We start from the raw sequence: 19,607 nt of genomic DNA, 5'->3' as shown, positions 1-19,607 counted from the left end.
TTTGGATAAAATCTGTAAGTAAGGTTAAGAATTCCGTTGCTAGGTAACTAAGCGTTAGTTTCATGTTTGTAACCATAAAACAGACGCGAAAACATTTGTTCGTAAAGGAGAGCACTCTTTGGAGAATTCGTTGGAAAACGACGCTAAAGTACGCTAAGTGTGTTTTAGTTTTTTTGGTTGTTTTTTTTTTTTCCCAAACATTTTCAAGAACACTGTCGAAACCAGGTTTCACATTTTAAAAACTCTGTTCGCCCCTATAATACTTGCGTTACGCCGCAGTTCGTTTCTTTTATCCACGGGCTTTACTAGTGTTTCTGTCTCAACGTCTGTAGTTCCCAGAGATGATGGCTTCTGCATCGTCGTCGTCCTCTTCCCGAGACGTTTCAAAGCAAATAAAGGACGGGCCACTCCGAGGTGAAGGTGGGTGTAGCTAAAGAGGAGTTGAACGCTAAGAAAACGAGACATTTTGACATGGGTTGTTAGCTACGGCAGCAAATTTAACTTCTAAAGCTAGGAAATATTCAGGAGCAGCACCTTGTCATTACGAGATATAAAACTTTTTCTCGTTTTATATTGTTATAACGAGAAAGTTTTATTTTTTAACAAGATGTATATGCTCTTAACAGTGAGAAAGTGTGAGTCAGATGGGATATATGCCTTTATGGCCGTTCAAGAAGAGCTGTCAGAGGAACTATTGTTTTCTCGTTATAATGACATAACTAGTCGTAGAAACTAGTTACATTTATTTGAGTAACTTTTTTGGGGGGAGTACTTTTAGAAGTTATACTGCGCCGTACTTTTTAATATGATGACACCGTTCATTCCTGTATACAACTGTGAGTAGTTTCACTGAATGAAGGACAAACATATTTTAATCAAAAAGACACCAGGCACAGACCCATTGATAAAATATTTGATTTGCCTGAATTTGTAATGAAATTAGTATTCGTTTTCATTTTAGTCTTTAAAATACCAGAACTGGCACATAAATGAATGTTCTTTGTGTCTTTCTGATTGTAAGATATTCAATTAGATATGATAAACTTAAGTAGTTTTTTAATCTTGAGTAATTTCTTGGAGGACTACTTATTATTTTTACTCAAGTTAAAAAATATCTTGAATTAGTGCTACTCTCACGCACAATGTTTGGATACGCTACCCACCTCTGTTTGAACTATTAAACCTGTAGAGATTTGCACTGACATCAGTTAGTATCCAGGGAACTCGGATATAAATAGTGGACTCTTAAGTACCTTGGTATTCATCTGAATAATTAACTAGACTTTGTCGCAGCTCTTTCTCAGCCAGTATCCCTGGGTTGGCCCATATCAGGACAAATATGTAGGGGCCTCCTTGGAAACCGCAAACAAAACCTTCTGGGACCCATATTCTTGCTCTCATTTATCCCACATGGGTCCCACTTAGTTATGCTGGCTGGGTTATAGCAAGGGTCAGCGTTCCTCATGCTTAGGAGGCTGAAGTCTTTTGGAGTGCTGGGGATGCTACTGAAGACCTTTTTGACTAGGACGGCATTAGAAATCTTCTAAAGTTTGAGCAGCAACCTTAAGCATTCTACGCTTTAAGCAGTTAGATAAGTTCATCCGGGAGGCCACCTCTGTGCTTGGGTGCTCCTTCAGTGATGGATTTACGATGGTCACTTGGTCTACAAACGTTGTTAACACAGGCTTCGAGACAGACGCTCTGTGAGAAAGAAGCTGTTCTAGGTACTTTTAATCAGAAAACAAGAAGCTCAACAGTTCTAGTGTTAATGGGATTTAAAATTTATTTGGTTAAAGCAAGTTTAGCATTTTGTTCTAACAAGATAGTGCTGAATTTATTTCCTAGCTCTGACAGTTAAATACTTCTGTAATTAGCCCGTTTCATAATGGTAGTAAACTTTCTTTTTGCCGTAGAACGCAATATCAATCGAGTGGAGTGCACCACTGTACCACCAGGACCTGAATATAAAGTACATCCACAGGTGAGGCCTAAAGAAAGTGTATCTAATCATTATGCTCATAAAAATATGCCATGAATCACAGAGGGAGGTGTGGTCTAAGCTTTGTGGCTACTTAAGGGGCGAAGGAGCTGGAATTCACCCAGAACAGGTATAAAACTGTATAAGTTGTACTCATACTAAGCTGATATATTAACATCCAGGACTTTTGGATGTTATGTTGACAAAATCACACAACACAACCAATCCTTCCATAAAAGGAAAAAAAAAAAGAAAAATTACCCAATTTTACATTCTGATTAACAGCTTCATCACACTCGTTTATAATGTTTAAGTTACATTTAAAACTAAAAATATCTTTGTAATTATTTTCCTTTTTTTAAGTTATTGAAAAACATTACATTTGCTCAGAGTAAAGTAACTTATTGTTTTTTGAACTTCTCCTTTGGCAATTTGTTTCACTCTTTTTTTTTTTTACTTTGAAGTCAAAGTAAAACATGTTCTGAGTTCCCAGTTCAAAATTTATTAAGAATGCCTGCTAAAACTGAAATTCAATTCAGTTATCACTGAGCAACGGTGAGTTTATTATCCAACAGTGGCCAGTGGCACCCATAGTGCTCTTCATTATCCATTTGTTAATGTGTTCCTTTGTTTTTTTTAATGCATGTAGAAGATGAATTCGCTGTAGCATGATCAAGATATGCTAGCTTTAGTTCTGAAACCATTGCGTTTCTGTTTTTCTATTTAACAGTTGAAGTAAGGACAAACAATGCTAAACTTTTAACGAGCAAGAAGAAAATATTACCAGACTCCAAAATTCTTTGAGTTATATATTCCATGTAAAGGAAAGATATGAGCAAAGGAATGTCTAAAGCTCAGAAAAGCTTTATTGAGTTACTTTAGAAATTAGATATAGAAAAATTTAAATGTCTTATTACTTTTTCCCCAGTTGGCCGACATTGCTGTTGTTTAATATTGAGTATCTGTTTTGCTGGCAGTTGTGCACCAGATTAGTCAACTTGTTTTAGTTGCTTGAATGCCAGGACTTTTGTGTGATTCTTAATCATTTGAAAGAAAATAAATGCAATGTTTGAATGTAATGTAATCTGTGCAGATAGATGTTACATTTAAACAACCGCAATATTGAAGGATTTTAAAGTAACTGAAGCATTACCTTTGTTATATTGCCTGAGTGCTTTTCTGCCTAACAACATCCCTCCAGAGTCGAGAGAGACTTACGTTTACAGGCTGATCATACTAAATAAACACTTCCAATTTTATGCTCAGTAAAAGCCACTTGGCGCAGACCATGAATGGCTGTCTCAGAATATATCTGTAAAGCTTTGTTAAAATTTTACACTCTCAGCACATTTTTAGACATTTTCCTCATCTTAATCTAGGCTGTATTAAAGAGACCTGTATTACGAAAACAACCCAGTGTGCAACACTTGAAGGCCCGTGAGAAAATGATATTTCTAGGCTGGTACACCCCGTCACCCGCAGATAAGGAAAAGGAACCAGAAAGCACACAGACGGTCCCTGAACCACAACAGTCTACTCTTCTAAAACCTTCGCTTAAGGTGAGATTTTGACAAGCTAAGATCAAACCATAAAGCTAAAAAACTCATAAAAATGACTGAAACACTTTAGATTCAATGTTTAGAACATAATTTGAGCAAGCTGTAAGTCATCTATGAACCTCCTTAAACAAATAAAAAAAAAAACATTTTATTTGTAGTAGTTTTTTTTTCTACATAACTGCCTCTTCTTTTTCTAGAAACAGGAAAAGATCACAAAACATGAAAAGAAACAGGAAAAGGTGACAAAAACAACCAACTTCCAACTTATAAGGGACTTCAATCGGATGCTTTTTACAGAAAACCAAACCCAGTCAACTACGCCCTCATCAAAACAAAGGGCATACAGTTATCCAGCTTTATCAGTGATCGACGATAAACCATTGGCAGACATGACAGAAAGAGAATATTATGAGTTAGATCCCGAATCCGCTGCAGCCTTGACTTCCCAAAGACTTTCGAAAGCCTTTACTCTGTGGCACAGCGAGGTGTATAAGAGGAAGCGTGACGTCGCCAAGACGGTTCTCAACACCGACCTGTTTATACTGGACCCGGTATGTTTTGTGCAGAGCGTGGACAACTGTAACACAGAAATCCTTACAAGCACAAGTCACAGGTACATCTCAATAACAAAAAACTTCGTGAAAAAGTTAATATACTCAAATAAGTCTAAAAAGTGAAACTCATATATTGAGTAGATTCATTGCACAGATTGGGATTTAAAAAAAAAAGACAATATTGTGCACAGCTAATGAAAACCTAAAATTCAGTTTCTTTGAAAATTTGAATCTTTCACAAAAGGATTTTAAAACAGGAATGTTATGTTATTCCTTGCACATTCATGGGACAGTTATCTAGTCATTGACACCGCCAACGAGGATGGTGTTCTATGCCAAAAAATGTCATCGCTAAAGAAGCTGGATGGAAAAGTTTTTTTGTATCCAGCTATAGAGACTCTATGACAAATGGATTGACTACAGCCTTGTCAGAAGTGTGCAATAAAGACCATTCAATAACATGTCATTAATGTAGATAATGTGTTAAGCTAATAATTAAACTTTTTGATAATATTTGGAGTTATTAAAATGTACCTGGGATATAGAAAAGAATCGTGTGTAATTTTCACAATGAATTGTTACTAACATGTATATGTTTTCTAGAATCTAAGAAAGGCATTGATGAAAATCAGGACACTCTCATGCAAGCTCATTGAGACGGGGACGTATCAGGTCATAGCAAACCAAACATACACATTGACAAAGTTCTACGAGTCCCAGGTCCAACAACAACATGAGGTGCAGCAGTGCATTCATGAACAAATGCGTCACAATTAATTGCTGTACGCATTTCAAGTTTTGTCTTTGTTGGCCTTTTCTGAAACCTTTTGCTTGTGTTTGTTTGGTCAGATACAGAGTAGCCTTCTGCACTTTCGAGAGACTGTTAAGGGGGTGACAGTTTGTGCTGGACGTGCATACCTCCTGGAGCATAAAGCTACGTCTGCGAGGAGTTTTAACAGTGACGTCTTAAATGCGACTTTTTATAGGCGGATGACTTGGTTAGTCAAATTTCTTCTCTTCGTTTGTGTTCTTAATTTTACCATTTGTGTCCAACTTCGCTTTCACAAAGTTAACATGCTCTGCAAAATGTACTAAAAGTGGTTAGCAAGTAATTTAAATCCAACATTCAATTAAAATAAGAAGCTTTTCGTTTTTTTTCTGGATTTATTTTTTTCAATGTTAGCAATCAGATTTGTTTTTTTTATTGATCAAACAGTGTAAATATGCATTTATTCAACTTGATTTCTTCACTTACAAAAAAAAATTATTATGAAACCACTTAAAAATAGGATAAGTTCACGAAAGTTCAAAATGACTTTGTTGCACATTCATGTTCTCGTCTGCTTCGGCAAGAGTGAGTTTACTTTATGCAAGTTTTTTCAATGTTTTTTATAGAGATTGTGATAACATTAGATCACATTCAGAAGATAGCAGACATGTTGTTGTGGTCAAAGACTTTCATGATCAACTGAGCATCTAAATTCACATTTAGATATTCATACAGATCATCTACATGAGCTGACAGAGTGAGGATGGGTTGAGCTTCCGGCTGGCCACAGTTTAGAGTTGGCCAGTGCTTTTTCCAGCTGATGGTTATACATTGTATAGCAGGATAGAGTATTAATAGTTTCTAATACACAAATAGCACATACACCAAGAAGTAAGGGCAACAAACACGAACAGCATCAGATGCATGTCAGAAAATACCACATTTTTTCTAACTGTAATTTTGGTCTTCTACAAACTAAACATAGCAAAAACAAAATGTGTTTTTTTTGTCCAGATTGCATGTGTGATATTTGTTGTGTGAATGACATAAACTCTGGACAAGAGAAACAAATTTTGTTTTTGCTACGTTTTTAAAAATATCAAATGGCAAATACATCTCTTGCTGTTGCTTCGTTTGTGTGATATTTTCTGAATGCATATTTCTTGTATTAAATACATTAAATGAACTTTTTAAACAAAAGTTGTGGAGTTATTCAAAAGTAAAAAAAAGTGCATGTTATGTCAAATACCACAATCAGAAATAGCAGTAATGATAGCCTAATTTCACTTACTGCAACACTGATGTCTTATCATTCATTGAGGCAAATCTAATGCAGGTGTTCCGTGTTTCTAACCCTCCCAGCTTCATTCGTCATGTTGACCATTTGATGTTTAACACAGTGCACTCCATGGTGCTAAATGCAGTGGATATCATCCTGACTGTGTTCCAGGAACAGGTAGGTTGTATGCCCTGCCAAATCACTCCTCCCCCCCCAAGTGACCAGCCTGCGCCTGCTTCTGAAGAGGAATCTGAAAAGAAGGTAGGACAGTTTTTCATAACTTATTTCAGCAAAGACCACTCTTATCTACTTCAGATTATACTGAACATTGTTACAAGTTATTGAGGTTTTGTTTTTGCTTGTTTGTGTTTCAAAGGTTCTTCCTGACTTTCCTTTATTAACAACTGAGCTATTGCTGGAGTTAAATGTTTTGACGTTCAGGCCCTCCGAGGAAGACTTTAAGGTCTGTTTAGTATGTTCTGCAACAAGTAATATTTCACATTTCAAATACACATATGTAATATATTTAAAGTATAATTTATATATACAGAAAGCCATTAGAGCCCTAATCAGGGAGTTCAAGAACACAGGAATGTCTTTGATTCCCATCACAGGAGACCCTGAAATGGTTCCACTGATAGAGTTTGAACAGGTGATGGTAAAAATATTCATGAATTTAATCACATATCTCTGACTAGACATAAGTTTACCCCTATAAATGTTTCAGACATTTCTTTTAAACTTTTATTATGTTGAATGTAAAGTTAATTGTATTTATGTTGAAGATAATAACGGTACATGATGACGTTGTTTTCAGTTAATATATTTCTAATATTGACATAAAATGCACATCATATTTCTGTAACAATACAGATGCTTAAAAACTGAAAGTAGTCCATAACTTCTTTGTAAAAAAGTGGAATGACAGGATAATTATTGAACATGAAGATTAAGAAGGGCATAGAAAGCTTATAAAATAGTCATAATCTGTCCAGTATTTAGAAAGTTTTGCATTCGTATTTTCTGGTTGCACCAAAATTTATGTTTTCCAATTCCATTGCTTACATCATGTTTGGAGGAGGATTGGAACTTCATATCAGGCCCTGAACACCTTGTCTGCAGTAATGTTTGGAAGAGAAAACATTCTGCTGTGGAGCTGTTTTTCAGGACCTGGTGCCAGCATCTAATAACTTAAAGGGATAGTAAATATTTCTATACAAGATATAAATCCCAAATAGTCAGTAAAGCTCTTACAAAAAAAAGAAAATGAAGCTGTTGGAATGGTGAAACACCCAGCTTGACTGCAATTGAAATTTTTTGAAAGGATCATAATGTTTAGAATATGCTCTGAGTGTCTTTAAGAATCGATGCCATCTGTGTGAAAGAATCAATGTGTGACATCAATGCATGTGGCTAATTTTTCTATGCAGGATGTCTTGAAGCCTTGCTTACTTTAAATGCTTCGTGCAACGCATACAATTCAAGATGTGCATCCACTATTAATTCTTTCATCCTAGTTTACTACACATAACTTGAATATGGACTTACTTGACTTCATGTCTTTGCATGTGTGGATTACTGGGGTTGTTATTGAGATCTGGTGTGAATTTGATGCCAATAGCCTTATTTCTTGTCTGATAAAACCATTGATGTGTTCAATGCTTCCTTTCTCTCATGTATGTGTTTATTTTTGACACTTAAAGGAGGAACTGGAGGGTGGTCCATCTTTGAACACTGTCTTGGAGGAAGATATCCACCTTCAAGGTATCATTAAAAAGATCATGGTAGGTCTTTACACAATTTCTTTCAATGGAGTCTTTTTGTTCAGATTTAAACTCTTATGTAGTCACATCCACTTTTTTAATGCTTGGGGGGGCTTTTTACCTTCCCTTCAGGATTCACTCCATTTAGCTTTTAATTTAGCCCACGTCTCTTCACGCGCATTTGAGCATTTTCTGGATTTCGCTAAGAAGAATAAAGATCTGGAACTTGTTGCAATGGAACAAACAGAACCAGGTGATTGTGACAAAATAATTACAGTCAACAAACAGTTTTTTGATTACATTTTAGGGGAACATTTTTAAAGATTTCTTCTTTTGTTAACAATTGTTTATTTTATTTTAATTTTAATAATGTTTCAGTGTTATTAAAATTGATGTAAAAATTTCTATGTCCATTGTTTTGCACATGATTTTTATCTACACTATAGACACCATAAGTCCATATTCATTTTGTAAGTAGCTTGTACTAATTATAAGGTTATATTATTATTCTTAAGATTTTCTAGCTAACCTTTCTGTTTTTCTGTTGAGGAAACACATTTTCAAATCAAGTCTTCAACGACAAAACACATTGGATGTATCCATTAAATGTAAAAAAAAAAATAAAAGTTGGGAAAGATTACGTCGGCACTCGCATGTTGTGCTGAGTCTATAAATTGTTGGAATAGTAAGAAATTAAAATTAGTAAGATATTGACAAACTTAACAGCAGTTAACAGTCTGCCAATCTGGTGTCAAAGCCTTAAGCTTGATTTTTTCATGTAGAACACGGAGTAAAAATATGTACAGTGAGATTTAGATCTACACGTTGTATGGCATTTGAGTAAAAAAAGCTGGTAATGTTCTGATTTAGTTTTTTTGTTTTAATCCTTTCCCACACATTTTAAAAACAAACTGTATAATTGAAGAATGACATGCAGCTACAAACTTATTGAATATTGGAATAAAGACACACATTGCAGTAAGTTCACATTTTTTCTCACTCGTTTCGTTTTATACAATATTTTGATGCACATAACACTCTCGACCTTGGACTCTGTAATCTATGTCAAGTGTAGGAATCTACTACACTATGACTCAATCCAAAAGACTGAAAACTGCCAGTCACAGAGGGAATTTCTCACACTTCGATATCATGATATTTTATTAGCAATACTTTTGTGTAGACGTGTTTTGATATATTAAAAACCCCAAATCAGTCATTTTTAATTAGGAAATAATGCACGGAAATACAAATTGTCTCCTTTCTGTAATAAATTTGTTTTTAGGTATTATATAATATTGTAAAAAAATAAAAGAAAAATACAATGAAGCCAAGAGTGTAAGGCCATATAGGGTCACAGAAGTTGAGAATCACTATAATACATTTTCAGGTACATAAACAGCTGTGAAACAGCATTTGCTGTCATTTTTTTTATGACGCATGAATGTTTATGAGCATCAACCAAATTTAAAAAGCAGACAAAGATAACCTGAGTAAATGGAAAAATACATTTTTGAATGCTGGTTTCATTTACTGCGGGAAGAAAGTTATCCAAACTAACCTGGCCCCTTAATTACAGTTCATTTTTAATCTGGCTTGTAAATAGTTACATGTTGCTGAAAGAAGTGGCCAATGCATTAATCTGCATGCTTTACTGTAACTTTTAATGGATGATCTGAAACCTTTAGATGTTGCGAGAAAAAAAACAAAGAAATTTAGTGTGCACCAAGTACTTTGTCACAGTCCTGTTGAGTATGTATTCGTAAGTCATATAGATGGTAGCAGTTTTTTTTTGTTGTTGTCTTTGTCTTACAGATTTGAGCTTTTTTGCCAAGACCTTGGAGTTATACCACGGTAAATATAAGGAGGCCATAGCTATCCAAGACAAGATGCATCTTGGCTTACTGCTGGTGGATCAATTACTGCTCAAACAGCAGCTTAATGCTTCTACTCTCTCTTCTCTGGAGGTCAGAACTACTTTAATGGAATCATGAATATAGAGACATTTTATCCAACTGCATTGTAATCCATTGAAACACTTTAGCATTTTCTTCTCTAAATCAACTTCTATTGGCTTCATGTGGTCAAAAAATCCCATGTATTTGCAACCTACCGTGCGCAAATTTCCATTGTAAACATTAGGTACTGAAATGATCTTCAGTAATGCTTTTTTTTTCACTACAATAATATTCTGACAAATTAGCTACGAGGCATTTTTCTTTTTTTTTTTTCTCTCCTTTTAAATAAAACCCAGCTGACATTCTGTTGTAAGCAATGTTCGATGCCACAGGAAGACATTTAATTAGAGAAATACTTTCCAGTCCAACCGAAGGTCAAATTAACATTTTTATTACACAAGTCAAGGGTGTGTTGTAGAAGTTCTTGTTTCTCATCTTTTCTAGGAATCGCATGGAATGCTCATAAAGCTGGCTAGGAAACAAGTCGATGACCTCCTGACTAAAGTCGGTGAAGCCAAAACTAAACTGGAGTCATATCCTTCCACAACAGTGGAGATGGGCGATCAGCTCATATTCCTGGACGAGTTTGAGGACGGAGTGAGAAGCAAATTTTCCCTTTGTTGCATTAAATCACAGCTGCGATGTCAAAATAAATATTTGCTGTAATTGATAAATAGGAATCCATTTTTGTCCCCTCTTTTATTTATAACCCTTCTTCTCCATCTCACCAGATCTTGGACGTACAGGAGCAGCACGACAATGTTTCCAAGGTGTACAGCCTGTTCAAAGCGTACTCTGTTACCGTACCGTCTCAGGACCTCGTTGATTTCGTCACACTGCAACCCAACATCAGCTTGTTGTATTATTTAATTGACGACGCTGTGACAGACAGGGAGTCGAGCATGGAGAGATTCGTCAGCTCCCTGGTCACGGATGAAAATAAAATGCAAGAAGAGATCAAAAAAATGGCACAAGTGTTGCAGGTACAATGTGTGTAAATACTCTGCTTCTTTTCGGCTTTAACCCTGTATACTACGAATGGAATGTAAATTGAAATAACAAACATAATACAATTACACCTCCCTGAAACAATTTACATTATACATGCATTTAGAACTTACAGACAAATGACTCATTACAGTGGTTTTCAAATAGCTGCCCTTTAAAGATGGCTTCTATACACACCATTGAAATGTAGAGAAGAATATGATGTGTGCGTTTTTTCATTTTATAGATCTGGTATGAAAGAAACTAATAACTTGGGACTGGATAAAATTTCAAACAAACCACCCACACTTTTTTACAGAAAGAAATATGTTTGCAAACTGCTTTTTTAAAAAAAGCACGTGTTTATTGTAGGGTACTCCCATCTATATGGGCAAACCATGAAAAGTCCAGGAGTTATAGATTTTGAAATAGAGCAGATTTATTTTTGTTCGTACATCAGAAAGCAGAAAAAAAGCAATAAAATTAATATCAAAACCCAGTAAATAAAACGCTCTTTCATGATTGTTTTGTTTTATTTTTAGTGGAACCTAAAGATATTAAGACCTGATTAGTATTATTAAAGCAATTTGAGGTTAATATTTTGTTCTCAAATGTCCAGAATGTCTTAGAGTTTTCAGAAATCGGTTACTGGAGTAGTGTGAAATTGTAAAAATCTGACTTGTTGAGGTGTGTTCTTCTATGTGCAGAATCCAGACTTTTTGGACATCAGAGTAAACCCCTCGTCATTGCATCCCTACTTTGAGAGGATCCAGATTGCTGTAGACAGGCTGGAAGCCCAGGCATCATCCTGTAATTTCTATGAAACTAGATTCAAGGTGCTACTTTTTGTCTCTTTTTTTTTTTTCAGATACATACTGTGATATCAAAGTAAACACGGTCTTACTGTGATGCTGAACTGCATCAAAGTAAGATGCAATCCAGAATCTTACTTTGCAGTGAATTTTTTATTTAGTTTTGACAGTCACAACTAGGGTGCACCAATTGTAGTTTTTGATGATCTTATCCACCATAACATTGGTGGATAAGATCGGTGATCGCTGATCAAAAAACGCCTGACCTGCGGAGTCAGATTTATGCCAATACTGTTTTTGTTTTGTTTTGTTTTAGTCTAAAAAGTCTCTTAATATAGCAACAAAGATTCTTAGTTGGCAACAGGGGGGGGATGACTGTTGATGGCACTTATGCAGACGTGACCAGGTGGGTGGGTGGGTGGGTCTGTCAGTCAACCTCCTCTCGACAGGGAACAGAAGCTGACTTTTAGACCTTTGGGAACGTAGATAACATTGGTGGATAAGATCGGTTTTTATATTAGCCAATCTCCCGAAATAAAGGAAATTGGAGCAGATTTATTAGTGAACCCAAATAGCCAAACTCCAAGGTAACTAACTCTTTCTGCTCTGATGGGTAAAGCTGGAGTTTACCAAGTTTGATGTCCTGGAGGAGATGGCGGCAAAATTCAGGCTGATCCTGCTTCTCTGGAACTCTTTAGAGGAATTTGATGATCTACACAATAAATGGCAGCAGGTCAGATGCTTTAGTGTGTTGAGCATATAAACCTAAAAATACATTCTTTGTTATGTGCAGGGAGACCTTATGTTGTACGTTTGTGTTTTTTGACTTCTCCAAAGACCCAACTGAAGGAAATGGACATGGAGGAGTTGAACTCGCAGATCAGCAAGTTCAACCAGTATGTCGAGCAGCTAGAGAGGGGCCTGCCTCCAAACTCTTCAGTTGTGGTTTTGAAAAATAAGGTGGAAAAAATGAAACAGAAGGTAGGTAGAACAAAGTTCAAATTAGACGGATGAACTTTTAGACGCTTTGGGTGATGTCGTTCTAACTTGGGGCTGAGATTGTTGACATCAGAGTTTATGAGAGCTGATTCTGCTTTTTCAACAGGTGCCTGTCATCGGTAATCTGTTGAATTTGCGTTTGAAGCCGGGACGGTGGGTGTCTTTGGAGAATTTAGTGGCCGCCACTCTGGATGTGGAGGAAGTTACTATTGCCACACTGGAGGAGCATGATGTCTTCTCATATGGATTAGAGATACTGCAGATATTGAGTTAGCAAACTTAGGCCCTTTTTCAATCTTTATTTCACTTCTGTGTGTAAGTACATGTGTGAATCTTAATTATACTCCTTAAGTTTGCAAATACCCTTAACCTGTAAATTAACCAGGTGGAATAGACACAGACAGGCAAACGGTTCAGATTTACAAACCATCGTTTACCAGCATCATTACCAGCTTTATTCTGTTGGTCAGATTTAGTAAACAAGGTAAAAAAATAAATAAAAAATTTGCAGGTGCTGATGAAAGGATCTATTGACTCAAGAAAATATTAGAAATATAAACACAGAGTTACGAGCTAACTTATTTTTTTGGTAGGAATGTTATCACAATATTAAAGGCAGCTAAATTAACAGTTCTATTAAACACATTTATTTTCAACCTTGTTTTTGATATTTTATCTCTGCTCTGGCAAATGGATTGCAACCATGGTGTGGGAGTGTAGAGAACACAGTTCTTGCGAAAGGAGGAGGTTGTAACACATAATTTTAAACTTTGGTGGAGGAATTTTAAATCTACCAGCAAAATGAGGACATCACCGAAATGAGGAATGGCCCACACACTTTGCGCTAAGAACAGAACCATTTTTTTAACCATTGCTGTGGAAGGGCATTCACAAACAATAGTTGCGCTTACAGTAGTGAACAGGCAATAAGGTAAAGCACTGAAGCTAAAGGAAATGAATAAATAAAACAGACCTAAACTTAAATATGGTACTACTTCCTATCCTATAATATCTTCTCATTTTCCTGGAACAATCATTCTTCCTTCGCAGTCCAAAATAAGCAGAAGAAGGATTTGGTGTGGAGAGACTTTAGGAGGAGCTGACATCTTTAAATTAACTGTTACAATCCCAGATAGTCTTTTTGTTGTGTCCATTTGTGTCTTGTTTCTATGCCATTCCTCAAGACTGACCTACTGAAACATCACATCTGGATGCATGCTTGATGGTGTAATGACAAATCAGTGTCTGACTAAAACTAGTAAAGGAGGCTTGGGAAGAACACTTTTTCAAAACGTATCTTTGTTGTGATCTGATGTTCCTATTGTTTCAAACCCATCGGTTTAAACATTGTCCTTCCAGATGCTGAGCGAACTTTATTTTGAGAAATGCATCTTCACAACTGGACCTAGTACTTGTTACTTTAGGCCACCTTTTTATTTTTCAGCTTGTAATGAATCTTGCCGGTGAGCGATGCATAGAACGATGTCTCACGCTGACTTCTGGAACGTCTGAATGTTGAGAGGAACTGGTGGGACTCAAGTGTTACCATCCAGCTCTCACGCAGCGTTTTGTAGAACGGCATTGTGTTTGACCATCAGAAGTCGGACATTTGTCTGGTTTTACTGTGAAGATGCTTATGGAGGATTTTAACACCATGTTACTGTCAACAGCTTCTTAATGGTCAAGTTGCAGACAAATCTGGCTCTGTTTAATTAGACTCTGCTAAAAGCTTAGAAAGCTCCCAGTGATTTCTGTACAAGCAGGAAAAGCTTCCAAATATTCCTTCTTGTGGATTTGATTTGAATCATGCTGGATTTGTTCTCAAATTATTACACAGCACTTCCCCCTAGTGGCTAGGAATAAAAGACAAACACATTCATACTTGTGCGTAAGGCTATAGTTCACTTGCTTTTAGGGAATTATATTGATTCTGCTCATTCTCTAAGAGCGCCTTCTCTTGTACCCTTCCTCTTTTTTTTTCTTTTCTTTCTCATAATTTTTATGTTTTCTTCCAGGAAACGGCTCTTTTCAGCACAGTTGCTGTCAGTTTGACAGTGTGTTGTACACTTACTGTGGGAAAAGCGGATATTTGAATTCTACATGATTTCAGTTTGTATGAATCACCTGCAATCTCAGTCAGTTGTCTATGTTTATATTAAAATGATGTAAAATATATTGGGCTGCTCTCAGGAGACAGGCACTGGTCCCCACCCCCCACAACCACAACCCCGCATGCAGAAGTGGGTATTGACAATAGACATCTATTTTCTATGAGGACATAACTTGCTCAGAACATCTCACCCTCGTATTTCACTTTCTTTGCCATCCATTGCAAATTCATGGTGACAAGAAATCTTTAGCAACTGAAGTGGTATATAACTTTGTTTAAAAATGTGTTGGTGCACAGGTATCTTCTTCTTTTTTTTTTTTTTCCCAAAGAAAGCTTCAGGATGTTGTCTGTTAGATATTAAGTAAAGAGCAATGTGGATACATGACAATGTGCTAAATCATTTGTACTGAGCTCCAGTTCTCTAAAATGAAAGTAATCATCACATGAGATTGTAGCACAAACTGAAGCATGTTATGGCTTTTTATGCTTCTTTTTATGGTGGAGTGGTTCTTGTTGGGCCAGCAGTGGTGGGACAAATTTAAAACCACCAAAGACTTGACAAATCCCCTCTCTGTCCAGTTTGTGGTTTTTACCTGGTTTGATGGACATGACAAGGCCAGTCATGTGTCAACGCACCATAATGATAATCTGTGTTGACTGAACACTTTTTTTTTTTTCATCCCACAAAGTACTTTGGACAAGCAACAATGTAAGTAGGTCATTATAAAAAAAAAGAATGTAACTTCAACCAAATACAATTCAAACTGTGAAATACCACAGCAAGCCAGGAGTATGTACAAAAAAATGTCAAATGACAATCAACATTTATTACTGATCACTATAATATTCGTTGCCCCCCTTCTAATTTCCCATCTTATTCCTGCATTAAATATTCATTTAGCTTCTGTTTAAACTTGTTCGTTTCCAGGAACACATATATTTTCCTCCATTTTGTAGTTACATGTTAGCCCCACAAGATGGTGCTATTACAAAAGAAGTCATGCCAGAAGTCAAGCGAATCAAAATAGGACTGGTTAAAAAGACATTTTGTCTGCTAAGAAGGCGGCAAACATGACATAAATCAGGTAAAATGAAGTATACAGATTTTCCTCTTGAAGATAGAAAGATGCAAATGGATGTTCATCTGCACAGCCATGTCTTTTTTTGTTGTTGTTTTTATAAAGCGTAAAAATCACTTAATAAAATGTCATTTGGCTTTATAATGTTAGCATCTTTGTCATCTGAAGTGTCTATTTATGCACACTGTGTTTAAATTAATCCCCATCTTCTTTAGAGAGGGGGGTACTCTTAAGTGGTGTCTCTTAAAGGGAGTATGTCAATTTAAGAACAAGATAATAAGAGTAGCAACAATGAAAAATCAAGACAAGTACCAAGATAGAATAAAACATATGGCAATAATACATTGTGTAAAAATAATCAAAAGCAGGAGAAAAAAAAATTCTTGAAAAAAGGTTGGGGGGGGGGGAACAAAAGCAGGATAAAGTTTAAGATAATCACTCATAGAATCACATTATAGCTGGAAAGTTGTAGCAAAAAATAGGTCTTAAAATTCTTTAAATATTCAGTGGAGCAGCTTCTCCAATATCAGTAGGTATAGTTTCAAATCTTTGGGGCATCTGTGGTGAACTGTAATAGGGAATAAATGTCTCACTACTTGAGCTTAAACATGATCTATGGGTAGATGTATCAGTTTAATCAAGCAAAATATATTATTTTAATTATTCTCAAATCTTTTCCTTCTAAAGGGTAACTTCTCTTTGTCACTGAGCCTAAATTGAAGATATCAGAGGAATATTCTGTGAATATAATTATTTTCACATTCGAGATATTAACAGTTCTATTTTGCTTCTAAACTGAATGATTATATTGCATCTGTCACTAATAGAATCAATAATAAAAAACCACATCTAAAGTAATCATCAACAGAGAGATGTGAACAAATAAAATTACAATCTTAACTACTGAAAGGGTCTCTCCAAAGAGTTGGAGAGTAAAAGTTCAGGTTTCCTGGCTGATAAAGGGGTTGTCTCCATTAAATGTGAACTCAAAAGTTTATGCGCCTAAATTTTTTTATTTCTAAATAACTGACTTAACCTTAGGGAATGTTTGGAAAAGAGATAAATAACTCACCAGAGTGATTCCACTCCAGGTCCCAGAGACTGATGTCCGTTAACAGCCTGAGACACAGCGATGGTGAGGCATCGGCTCTCAGTGTGTTGCCTCTTTGCAACTTGAACTCAAAACCATAGATCTCTTGACTTGTGGGTTTGAACTTTCAGCACCTCGGCTAAGTGGATGGAGAATCTCACCACAACGTTTGTTTGGCCCGACTGCAATGTTTCTCTCCACTGCGTGTGTTCATCTCTTGACCAAGGTGGTGGAGGTTTGCAAGTTCCTCTCTATGGATTTCAGAAACAAATTGGAGGCAATTAAATACCTTAAGGTATTACTACAGGAGATGTTGGTGAATTAAAGGATGCAACCAGATTTTAAACAAGGGAATTAAAGATGGCGGTTGACTCGACTGGGCGCAGGTTCTGGGTTTAGCATGTTGACCAGTTAATCAGTCTCTGCCCACCAATTTCTTTTCCCTCTATTTCTTTCTACCTGTGACCCGGCTCTCAGGAACACTGGGAGAAATCATGAAAGTATTTTGACTTGTCTGGAGTACATATTAAGAAAAAAGATTTGGCTACTTTTCTGAGGGAGAGTATGCCAGAGACACATTATAAGAACTGTAAGCAGATGTCAAGGATTCAAAGTCGACAATATTTTTAGCAACAGAAAATGACACAGTTACATGCTGTTGAGAGTTTTAACTTTTGCATCCAAATGATAGTTATTTTTAGAAATGCTACATTTTGCACAATGTTGTAAATATTTTATAAGCATCTTGGTCGTGCTTATTGTCTTTTGGACGATTTCACAAACAATAAATGAAATTAAAAGATGGCTAGTAATCTAATCTCACCTGCAGGACATCTTTTTCAGTGTTGCACGTTCAAGGTTAGTTTCTGCTTCGACAACCAACATTTTAAGATAGCTTTCTGTAGTCTGCTTTTGGTGTGCACTGAGGAAAGGTACATTTTTTACCCTTATAAAAACCTGTGAATAAACCTGTGTGCTGATTATCCCTATTTTTTCGTAGTTCTTTAGAACTGGGCATCCATTTTCTCTCCCCCCTTCTTACGCTGGAGTTGTGCGCACCATCTTCCTTCTCTTGTTCGACAATTATCTTCACCATACACGGTAAATCTTCATTTGTGATCATTATTACGTAAAGCTTAGAGGACTCTTGTAACTGGCAAATGAGTCATTATCTGTTTGTAGCTCATTTCTACTCCCCCTGCGTTTGCTCTTTACTCCCTGAGAAGACTTTCATTACCTCCTGCATTACTGCCTCTAATGTTTCTACAATCCAGTGAAGCCTGCTTGTTTTGAAAAGTAGCTAGTGTGAAATGTAATTATAAGTACACATTAGCCTCCTATGCTCTTCATTACATCCGTATTTGTAAGTTCACAAAGTAATTATTACCTCAGTAACACATTATTATAACCCCAGTCTGCATTTAAATTCATACAGCAAAGCGTCTTTATGAATACTTGGTACAACATTCACTTCAATGCGTGTCCATCATTTATTTTTATTTATTTTTTGGAGTTTTGCTTTGGTCCCATTTTTTATCCACCAGGTATGTCATTCTGTGAGGTTGGTGCAGCGTGTTGTGCTGGTGGGGTGGAGGTCTGCCCACTGTTTACACTCATTTGGCAGGTTCTTCGTTGGACAGGGTGGCATGAAGACAACCCATTTCATCAGCCTGTCAAAACCAAATATTCAATCTACAATCTGTCTTGGTGGGAGAGCTCCAAGGAGATGAATTTTGTACAAGTGACTGAGAGCTAGAATTGCTTCGTTTACTTGCCTCTGTCAATATAAATGTATTTTTTATGCTGAAACTACAGTTTAGCATTTTGACCCTGAACTGGTGTGCCCAGCGAATAGCACTTTTTTTTTTTTTTAGAACTGGGATTGACGACTCACACAAACAACTGGCTGATCTGTGACGGTTCTGTTGATGCCCTGTGGACAGAGATTAACACTGCGTTGACGGCAAGATGCTGTGAAGCAAACAAAAACTTCATTTGTGTTTTTCTGCGCTCTGTGGTTTAGATTTTAATTTTATCTTTCTAAGTTCTTAAAATATTTTCAAGTCTAAAATTTGCCTGCCACACAAATTTATTATTGATAGTGACTGTATTCCAAATAGTCGGTGATCTCAGGCAAAAGGTGGATAAGTGCCTTTTTTCAGGACGAAATTATAATTGAATTCATCTGAAAGGCACCACTGAGAGATTTGAACACGCTTATTTAAATATTCTAACTTGGCTCATCTAAACTCTACTTTGTCTTTTGAATTATGGTGTAAACTGCCGCTATTATCACCAAATTTTCTTTAACATCTGCCGCTGTCCCTGGCAAATCCAAGAAGGGGGAAGGAGGCAAGCAGATGCAAATTAAACATTTTTACTAAAAAAAACCAGGACAATTCAAAACCTAGAAAACAAAGTGCAGGGAAATCCAAAGCAGGTTGGTGGCAATAACTGGAGGTCAAGTTAGATTATTATTTCTTTCTTTGGCACCAATAAGATGATTCTTAATGGGCCTAACAACAAAAGAGATTTACGGTGTGCAGCGTGTGAATACGTGTAACAGACCATTGCCTAAACTTTTGGCTGCATTTGTTTGCCGCTCAGTGGGGCATCCAGACAATTTACCAAGTTGACATAAATCAAATCCCTTCTATTTGATCTCTGTTG

General features: G+C 36.4%; 1 protein-coding gene across 2 annotated transcripts; it reads left to right on the top strand.

The window, feature by feature from the left end:
- The first annotated feature begins 27 nt into the window (after positions 1-27).
- LOC103464202 (dynein heavy chain 6, axonemal-like) lies at positions 28-13,314 on the top strand. Of its 2 annotated transcripts, XM_008408156.2 has the most exons (19): positions 28-148; positions 333-420; positions 1,914-1,981; positions 3,358-3,537; positions 3,735-4,088; positions 4,695-4,829; positions 4,941-5,089; positions 6,223-6,400; positions 6,516-6,602; positions 6,690-6,791; positions 7,843-7,923; positions 8,035-8,155; positions 9,718-9,869; positions 10,305-10,457; positions 10,592-10,843; positions 11,555-11,683; positions 12,279-12,392; positions 12,497-12,640; positions 12,765-13,314. In XM_008408156.2, the coding sequence occupies exons 2-19, from the start codon at positions 342-344 to the stop codon at positions 12,930-12,932; spliced, it is 2,646 nt and encodes an 881-aa protein (XP_008406378.1). In that variant the 5' UTR covers positions 28-148; positions 333-341; the 3' UTR covers positions 12,933-13,314. The 2 variants fall into 2 exon arrangements, with proteins under 2 accessions (XP_008406378.1, XP_008406386.1); XM_008408164.2 differs by lacking the exon at positions 6,690-6,791.
- The last annotated feature ends 6,293 nt before the right edge of the window (positions 13,315-19,607 follow it).

Source organism: Poecilia reticulata, linkage group LG1, assembly GCF_000633615.1.
Source record: "Poecilia reticulata strain Guanapo linkage group LG1, Guppy_female_1.0+MT, whole genome shotgun sequence".
NCBI lineage: Eukaryota > Metazoa > Chordata > Actinopteri > Cyprinodontiformes > Poeciliidae > Poecilia > Poecilia reticulata.
Note: the sequence above shows the minus strand (reverse complement) of the source record. Positions and strands in the feature narration are given on the sequence as shown.

Coding starts and splice junctions, on each gene's coding strand:
- LOC103464202 (XM_008408156.2), top strand. CDS start 342: ATGATGGCTTCTGCATCGTCGTCGTCCTCTTCCCGAGACGTTTCAAAG. Junction 6,603..6,689: donor CCTCCGAGGAAGACTTTAAG/GTCTGTTTAGTA, acceptor TTATATATACAG/AAAGCCATTAGAGCCCTAAT. Junction 9,870..10,304: donor CTACTCTCTCTTCTCTGGAG/GTCAGAACTACT, acceptor CATCTTTTCTAG/GAATCGCATGGAATGCTCAT.